This window comes from Vanellus vanellus, assembly GCF_965231255.1.
Source record: "Vanellus vanellus genome assembly, chromosome: 27".
NCBI classification, from domain to species: Eukaryota; Metazoa; Chordata; class Aves; order Charadriiformes; family Charadriidae; genus Vanellus; species Vanellus vanellus.
The window spans coordinates 2,645,365-2,654,757 of NC_138932.1; the positions used below are offsets into that span (position 1 = coordinate 2,645,365).

General features: G+C 63.1%; 1 protein-coding gene across 1 annotated transcript; it reads left to right on the forward strand.

The window, feature by feature from the left end:
- Positions 1-1,599: 1,599 nt before the first annotated feature.
- RHBG (Rh family B glycoprotein) lies at positions 1,600-9,098 on the forward strand (the record flags this gene model as incomplete). Its single annotated transcript, XM_082496112.1, is given in 13 exon segments — positions 1,600-1,780; positions 3,127-3,313; positions 3,732-3,882; positions 4,021-4,168; positions 4,489-4,655; positions 4,867-5,004; positions 5,156-5,289; positions 5,495-5,616; positions 6,666-6,743; positions 6,746-6,829; positions 6,832-7,070; positions 7,073-7,193; positions 8,983-9,098. Coding segments are annotated over 13 exon segments (1,866 nt in total).
- Positions 9,099-9,393: the final 295 nt, after the last annotated feature.

Genomic DNA, 9,393 nt, shown 5'->3' on the forward strand with positions numbered 1-9,393 from the left:
GGCTCTCACAAAACCACAGCCCGAAGCAGGGCGCTCGCCGGGGCTTCCAAAAAGTGACTCATTCCCCTTTCCCATCCCGTTGGCGTCAGGGCATGACCCCCACCCCATGCTGCTTATCTGAGGTCATAAATTGGCCCGGCGCTGCGGAAAGGAATTACCCGACTCACTTCCCAAACACACGCTGTGTTTTACTTCTCGGCTGCTTTTCTCTTCCTCTCCCTTTTTTGGCATTATTCGGTACGTTACAACCACCACTCCGCACAGGCAGAAGCGGCCAAAACAAAGCAAAGGGAACTCCGGTGCTCCGGCTCCCCCCGACCTCTCCCGGCACCGGTTGCCCACCGCAGCCTCCGACTCCGCTCCTCACCCTTAATTTCCCCAACTCAGCTTCTCCTCCTCCCCACGCAGCCCCACGGCTCATCTCTGGTGGACGACTGGTAGCCCGTGAGCCGGCAATGTGCCTTCGTGGCCAAGGCGGCCAATGGTAGCCTGGGGTGCACTAAAAAAAGGTTGAGGGGGGGCATCCCCCCCTGCTCTGCTCTGCCCTGGCGAGGCCGTAGCTGGAGCGCTGTGCCCAGTGCGGGGCTCCCCAGTTCAAGGCAGACACGGAGAGGGTCCGGCGGAGGCTGCGGAGATGCTCAGGGACCGGAGCGTCTCTCTGCCGGGGACAGGCGGGGAGAGCCGGGGCGGTTCAGCCCGGAGAGGAGAGGGCTGAGAGGGGATCTCATCAACGCCGAGCGATGGCGAGGGGACGGGGCCGGGCTCTTCCCAGCGGTGCCCAGCGACAGGACGAGGGGCGACGGGCACAAACTGGGACACGGGAGGGTCCGTCTGAACACGGGGAGGAACATCTGTATCATGAGGGTGGCGGAGCGCTGGCACAGGCTGCCCAGAGAGGCGGTGGAGTCTCCTTCTCTGGAGAGATTCAGACCCCGCCTGGACCCCATCCTGTGCGACCTGCTCTGGGTGCCCCCGCTCTGGCCGGGGGGTGGAGGAGATGAGCTCCAGAGGGTCCTGCCGACCCCCCCGCCGGTCTGGGATTGCGTGATTCTTCACCAAAGTCCCCCTGATCCATCACTTTTCCTACTGACCGCGTAGTTTCCACCTGGCTTCGCTGAGCTTGCCGGATCCCACCAGCTCAGTCCCACCGCGTTCGCTGCACCACCCTCCATCTCCCCCATCTGACCTGATTCCCACCCCCCACACCGTCACGTTTCTCCCACGCCAAACCTCCCGAAAGGCTGAAACCTCAGGGGATCCCCCAGCCACGGCTCCCCCCAGCATCCCACCCCGACCCGCTGGCACCCAGCCCGAGACGGACACCGACACCAAAAGCCCCGCGCTCTTCCCCGCCGCAGTGTCCTGAGCCACCTGAGGTGACAAAACCAGACGCCGAGGCGTGCCGGGGTGGCCAACCCCGGGGTTTCCGTGTTGGCAGCTCCGTCCTGCTCCCGGCCGGCTCTTCCGCCCGTGGGAAGCACCGCGGCGAGGGCAGGACCTGGCAGCCACCGCGGCAGGCGGAGTTTGCAGCCCCGGCGCGTCTCTCCTCGTGTCTCCCCGGTTTCGGGGGGGTTTTGCCTACCCCGGCTACCCCGCGACATGCCTGAGGACACCATCGCCTCCAGGCTCCGGCTCTCCGGGCTGTGCTTCCTCCTCCAAATCCTCACCATCATCCTCTTCGCCGCCTTTGTCCGGTACAGCCCAGAGAGCAGCTCCGGTCTCTGCTCCCAACAGCCGAACTGTAGCTGGAAAAACCAGGACTCGGGTTTTCAGCATCCCCGTGAGTACCGTCGCCCCGGGTGGGTGCAGAGAGCGGCTCTATCCTGTCCCCAGGCGCTGCTGAGGGGGTGGCACGGGATGTCACCATGTCCAGGCTGCGGACCTGTCACACCATCCAGCTCTGGGTCAAAAGAGAGGAGGGGGAACATCAAGCCGCAGGGTTGGGGTACCGGTGCAGCCCACCCAGGAGGGGTCGGTGGGCGGAAAGCAGACGTGCTGCAAGGATTTCCCGCGTGCTTGGACAAAGCCAAGCCTAAACCAGGGATATTTTAAGAGCCGGAGCACAGCGGGGATCACCGGGTGCAGTGACAAACCTGGGGTTGTCCTCCCATCCCCGGGGCGGGGGGATCACGGTAGTTTTGGGGTCTGCAAAACTTCCCACCAACCCGCTGGGTTTCGCAGCGCCGAGGGATTTGCACCGGAGCTCCTTTCGTGGAGGATTTGGCTCCCTCGGTGCTGCCGCGGGGTCCGACGCGGGGCTGGGGGTCTGCCCCGCTGGGAGCATCCCTCCTACACGCTGGGCTTCGCTGCGGAACCCATCCTGGGCTGGGGGATGAAGGATTGATCCCGGTTTTTCCGAGTCGAGGGCAAAGCTTGGATTGGAAAGGAGCCCCCGGAGCGCCGCGGCAGAGGGAGGGGAGCCGAGCGGAACGGGAGCAGCCTGGCAGGGAGCAGGCAGGTTCTCCTGGTTTCGCCTGCCCACGTAACCCCACCCAGCGCAAGCAGTGACTCACGGCTCCGGCACAACTCTCGGCACAGCCGAAGGGTGCAAAGGGCATTTAGCCCAAGTGAGAATCTCATCCCCCCTCCCCCCCCTGCTCTGGTTTGCCGCCAAACAGGACCGGATTGGTACCGTTTTTCTGTTCACCCTTCTGCTCCTCTTCTCCTGTGAAGCGGGACGTGATGTTTTTGGGGGACAGCAGAGAGGTCCCAGGGGGTGGCTGACATCTCCGACCCACCTTTGCGCTGGTGTAGACGGCTCTCGGCCACCCCAAGAGGTTTCTGAGCTGTAGGGCGAACCACGTGCGCGTACCGAGGTACCTGCACGGGGCGGTTGCGAGCAGAGCCGCAGGGACCGCGGCAGGCAGGGACGACTTTACCTGTCACCAGCACAAGCAACAACCACTCGTGCTCTCCGCTGGAGATCTCCAAGGGAGATCCAAGACCAGATCCACCACGGTTCCGGAGACACGTAGGCGGAGCAAGGCTGATTTGAAGGTTAAAGCCTTCAGCTCCCCAAAATCTGTTAGGGCAGGGGGTGTCTGAGCCCCCCCGGGGGGACCGGCAGGTGGGACTGTGGCTGTCTGCCCTGGACGCCTCCCGACCCATCCTTCTCCGCTCTGCCAGGTTTCCGGGATGTCCACCTCCAAGCTCTCCTTGGCTTCGGGCTCCTGGTGGCCTTCCTCGGCCGCTATGGGCCGGGCAGCGTGGCCATCAGCATCCTCATCGTGGCCTTCGCCGTCCAGTGGGCCGTACTGATCCAGGGGTTTTTATACTTCTTCCTGAATGGCAAAATTTACGTGGGAGCTCAGAGGTAAGGCGGGAGGGAGCTGCTGCCGCCCAGCCCTGGTCATGCCGGGTGCAGCCCTGGCACACTGGCTCCCCCCTCCGTAAAACTCACAGCTCGGCTTTGGAGGAGCATCGCGAGCACGAGTAGGACCAGGCTTCGGGGTTATTTGAGTACCACACTAATAAGGACTACCTAAGTCCTGCCCGACGTTACAGCCGGGCATTTAGGGGGGGGGCACACTCAAGCCCAGATGTCCCTTTGTCACCGGCATGGCAAGGCTCGGGCCGCCCCTTCAGCTTGCAGGAGCGGTGGGACGCGGGGCTGCAGGCTCAGCTCCCGTCCGTGTCCCCCCCCCAACCCTTGCTCTCCCCAGTTCCCGCGCTCGGCCCCCCCCCACGGGCAGAGCCGGGTCCAGCCCCACACCTTCCCCTCTCCTTCCCAGCATGGTCAGTGCCGACTTCTGCACCGCAGCCGTTCTGATCTCCACCGGAGCTGTTCTGGGCAGGGTAAACCCCGTCCAGATGCTGCTGCTGACCCTGCTGGGAGTCACCCTCTTCGCTCTCAACGAATACATCCTGCTCAGTCTCATGGGGGTGAGTCAGTGATCGGGGGGGGCCACCAGAAAAGGGGGTCACCATGGGTTTAGGCTCCTCATGTCAAGACCTGCCTTGTCTGGAGAGACAAATCCCATACGCCCCCCTTCCCACACGCTGTTTTTCTGTACTCACCAGATAAGTGACAGCGGGGGCTCCTTGACCGTCCACACCTTCGGTGCTTATTTCGGCTTGATGATTTCGCGGATCTTGCACCGGCCTCACGTGGACAAGAGGAAAGAACAGCAGGACACGGGCCACCAGCCAGATGTCTTTGCTGTGGTTGGTATGGAGCTCGAATCCTACAACACCCGAGTCACAGACGTGGTGGTGGAAGGAGCATCACCAACATTAGGACAGCACGGCTACGGCTTTGACCAGCAGAGCCCTGCAAACCATCAAGGACAGAGAGGTCCTCCACCTCCCCGGGGACCTGTCCTGGGGCAGAGCCACCCTCCCTGCAGGAAAAAGCTTTTCCTCGTGTCCAACCTGAACCTCGCACACTGCAAGCTGGGGCTGATTGCATCCCTCGGCACCAGCAAGAAGTTTCTTTCCCACGAGGGATCAACCCCAACATCAAAACCCGTCTGTTCCCCTTCCCCGCAGGAACCATCTACCTGTGGATCTTCTGGCCCAGCTTCACCTCAGCCACCACGGTCCGTAACAACGCCGAGCCCTGGGCAACGCTCAACACCTACTTCTCGTTGGCCGCAAGCACCCTGGCCACCTTTGTCCTCTCGCCTGTCCTCTACGAGGAGAGCACCCTGCGGATGGTAGGTCTTCTCCTGGGACAAACCCAATCTCATGCACTGCCCATGTCCATCCTACAGGGATGGCGAGCATGAATACACAAAAAGGGATGACCATTAGGCTTTCTTAGGTTTGTTAAGACCCAATTTGATCCCTGAGGAATCCCAAATCCCCCCAGCCCCACGCTGATACCCTCCACGGAGCCAATTTCCCAACCGTGTCCTGCTCCATCAGGTTCAGATCCAGGATGCCACCTTGGCTGGCGTGGCTGTGATGGGTATGGCCGGGGAGATGCTGGTCACCCCCTTCGGAGCCCTCACCGCGGGGTTTCTGGCTGGCCTCATCCCCCCGCTTGGCTTCAGGTTCCTCACGGTGAGTCACCTTGGGACAGCAGAGGACATCGGTCCCAGGTCAGGGGACCACCTGCCTCTGGGGGAGGCTGTGTTGCCAACCGGCTGTGGCACAGCCTCCCCGGGTAAGCATCCCCCATCTGAGCCCCGGCTCTTCCTGACGTTCTTCCCAGCCCGTCCTGCGCTCCAGGCTGAAAACCCAGGACACGTGTGGGGTTCACAACGTCCATGGGCTGCCGGGGATCCTGGGCGCCTTGCTGGGGACGCTGCTGACGGCACTGGCCACTGCAGACACTTATGGTGGCAGGTGAGAAGAGCCAGAATCAGGGGTGGCGGTGACGCCACGTGCCACGCTGGGGCCGCCACAACCCCTGAAATGGGGGATGCTCCACACACCCTCTGTTACAGCACCCCCTTATCACACATCACCTGCAGCCACGAGTGGGAGCACCCCCGTTTCCCTGCCGGGGTGAACAAGCTCCCCAAAAACCCATCCCCGTTCCGGCTTGCAGGCTGGAGCTCGTGTTCCCGCTGGTGGCCCAGGGCAGCCGGACGGCCACCGATCAGGCGCTCTACCAGCTCTGCGCCCTGCCTGTCACCCTGCTGCTCGCCACCCTCGGGGGCTGCCTGACGGGTGAGTTTTGCCTCCGGTGGGATGAGACAAAGCGGGTGCGAGGGGCAGGGGAAGTGATGGGGTTTGGTGGGGGCAAGTGACGAGTTTTGGCTGGGGGGGGTGGGGGGGGGAAAGCCAGGAGCAGCCCCAAAGTGACCCCCCCCCCATCATTTGAGCGAGAAATGTGCCATTGTAGCCAAGAAGGCCAATGGTAGCCTGGGGTGCGTTAAAAAGAGGTTGAGGGGGGTCATCCCTCTGCTCTGCCCTGGCGAGGCCGTAGCTGGAGCGCTGTGCCCAGTGCGGGGCTCCCCAGTTCAAGGCAGACACGGAGAGGGTCCGGCGGAGGCTGCGGAGATGCTCAGGGACTGGAGCGTCTCTCTGCCGGGGACAGGCGGGGAGAGCCGGGGCGGTTCAGCCCGGAGAGGAGAGGGCTGAGAGGGGATCTCATCAACGCCGAGCGATGGCGAGGGGACGGGGCCGGGCTCTTCCCAGCGACAGGACGAGGGGCGATGGGCGCAAACTGGGACACGGGAGGGTCCGTCTGACCACGGGGAAAAACGAGCGGGTGACCCCTCTCTGGCAGGGGGAGATGGAGTAGATGAGCTCCAGAGGTTCCCCGCCGGTCTGTGACCGCCTCTGTGGTCAGCCGGGGTGGGCAGAGCCCATCACGATCCCCCCCCCCGGTGCCGGTGCCGGTGCCGGTGCCCGGCGGAGCCCCCGCCCGGCGCTGCCGCTAGATGTCAGGGGAAGCCCGGCGAGAGGAGCCGGGCTGGGGCGGTCGCCCCGCTCTCAGACGCCCTCGCCCGGCTATTCGGGCATCCTCAGGAGCCGTCCTGAAAATGAAGGGGTTGAGATCTCCCCCGGACACGCGGAACCTGGAGAACACCGTCCTCCCAGAGGTAAAGTTGGGGTTTGCTGGAAAAAATAAAGGGGTTCAACGAGGCTCAGGCAGCAGCGGTTGGATGCTTCTCCATGGAGGGAGACAGCTTCATTAAAGCCTCCCATCCAGTCCCGCTTTGCCCCAAGCAAGGCCCGTTTCTGCCCTTCTCTGTGTCTCCGCGTTGGCGCAGGTGGCGGAGGAAGGATGCGACCGCAGGGCGAGCAGAAAGGAGCCGAGGACCAGCACCTTGGTCTGATGAGCCCGACCCCTCGGTGAGGTCCTGCACCACCAGGCTCGACCCTCTGCTGGCATCACCAGTGCCGGACAGCTTCTGGCAACCCAAATTTCCCGGCAGCCTGCGCCAGAGACAGCCAGGCTTGTCCCCAGGTGGGAGCCAGCTCCTGGTCCCAACGGTTTTGGGAGCAGTCGGGTGCCCACGGGCCTTTGCAGGGTGAAGAGATGCCGCAGTGACACGGGTGCTTGCGGTGGGAGTGACCCAGCTTGCTCCAGGGACACCCCAGGGTGTCCAGCACTGGCTCAGCCACTTCCCCTCACCGCTCTCTGCCTCAGTTTCCCCATCTACTGCTCTCCCAAGAGAAGGCGGCAATGAGGGGGGGGGGGGCGTGTTGGGGAAGGGGCGTACCAAGGCTCCACAGAAAGCAGAAAAGACTTTCTACGGACATTTTTGCACACAACGATGAAAAGACGGAGAACTTTTGTAGCTTCAGCCTTTGCCACGGGAATTCACGCGGCACCCGCCCGGCTTTGCTGCCTGAGTTTCCCTCAGGACCCTCCTTCACCCTAAAGACCCATGCACTGGGTTTCATGGGTTGCCCCATCCCCATTGCCCCCCCACCCCCACCCCATGAGGGGGGTACCCTCCCAGAGCTTTGGCTGCAGCCCAGAGCACCCAGCACCCGGGGGGCAAGACCAGGGTGATACTGGGGTCCCCAGCACAGGGACCACTTACCGCTCATCACCTTGCACTGGGGACAAGAAGAAGCCCCCCTCCTCAAAACGGAAAAGGGCCCCCCAGTCCCCTCGGGAGAGGGGTGCTCCCCTGGCCACCGCAGCCCCCGGGTCCCCCCTGGCTTTCCAGGACCCCCGGCACCCCGTGTCTCCATCGCCGAGAGGGTCTCACCCTGCCTGCCTTGCCCCAGGCGCGGGCAGCAGCCCCCAAACCCCCCACCCGGGAGCCGCTTCCAGCACCCTGCGGATGCGGCAGCTCAGGCGAAGCCAACTGGAGCCGGGGCAGAGCCCCAAAGGGCTCCCGGAGGGGCGGTGGTGGCTGTGCCGGGGGTCCCCAGCGGGACCCATGAGGCCCGGGGGCGGTCGCCAGACACTTTCACACCTCCAGTGCCAGACTCCGGCGCTCGCCACGTGGGGTTCCCGCGGGCGCAAGTGTCCCCAGCTGCCAGCACCGGTCCCTGGGGAGGGGGTCACAAGCCCCGTCCCATGCAGAGGGGACAGGGGGTTCAGGGCCAGCGCAGGGAGGTTTGGGGTAAGCAGCCACGTTCGGGACCATCTTGTTTTAATACCTGCTGCTGCTGAAACACAGATATCTTTTTTTAATTATTGCATCAAAGATGAAAAAAATAAAATAATCATTTGGTTGCAGGCTGACCATGAAACATTAAACCATAAAAAACATAGACCCATAAAACATCGCCGTGCTCTTTATCCTTTCTAAAAGGAATTAAATCAAATTAGAGAAAATCTGGAGTCTGAAGCACTGCTCCACAGCGGAAATTCAAAACTTCTCGCTTTGATATAAGTCAAACCATCACTTCAACTTATCCAGCTTCAGTTATTTGTTACAGAAAACCTGCTGAAATCAACACATTTGCTTCGGTGCCGCCGAATTTCCACCACGTAACCCAGGGAAGTGGGCCACGCGGCCCCGTCCCTGCTGCCACCGCAGGCGCTGGGGAGGGTCTCTGCTGTCCCCGCTGCGTGCAGAGACCCCAGCCCCACTTCACGCTCGGGTCCCGGGGCAGGACACGTCCCATGTGCCCACATGCCCACGTCCCCATGTCCCTGTGCCACGCACCGCTCCCCGGAGGGATGCAAGAGGGAGAAGCGGCACGAGGACCGATGCCTCAGTAAGGGGGTGCCCGGCTCCAGCCAACACCCCCGACCCGGGGTGCGGGACTCACCCCCAACCCCAAGCCACCCCCTCCCACCTCTCCTCCTTCCCAACCCTCTCCTCCTCTTTCCCAGGCTTCTTTCCTCCTCTTTCCCTTTCCCCTTTTTGATCTCCTCGCAGCACGTTTCAAAAGCAACCCACTGCGACGGGAAGAAAAGCCCCTCCAGTGAGATCATTGCGAGACCCCCAGACGGAGGGGTCGGGTGTGAAATGGACCTCCCTCCTCCTCCTCCTCTTGCCCGGCCCCCCCGGCCCCTCTGAAAGGCTGTTATGTTTTGTAATCGGATTAGGGGAGCCCTGCGCCCTCCCTGCTCCCATTTACCAGCGCGACCAAGCTTGCGCGCCGCCACTCTCCCCGCAGATTGTTTAAGCGAGCCGGGCGCGAGCGGCGAGCTCGCCCGTGCGGCGGCGGCCAGGGTAGGTTCGGCCGGCGAGAGCCTGAAAGGTTTAGTCAGCGAACAAATTGCTTCTCTGTAGGGGCCGTTTTCTTCCCAAGTTGAACATAATGATGGCAGTTTGGCGAACAGATGGTGCAGCTAAGCAGATAATCCCGCCGGCCCCGCTAGCTCGGGGAGAGGCAGCGCCGGCTTTGCCCGCAGCTCCGGGGGACCCGTCCCGGGACAGGCGGGTCGCGGCGGCGGATCGCAGCCCGGGAAGGCAGGAGGAACTTGGGCGAGCACCCCACCTTCACACCTCTTCTGCTTCGAGGGTGGTTTGGGTGGCAAGGCGCCGCTCGTGCCTCAGTTTCCCCTGCCCTGCGGGGAGCCCTCCG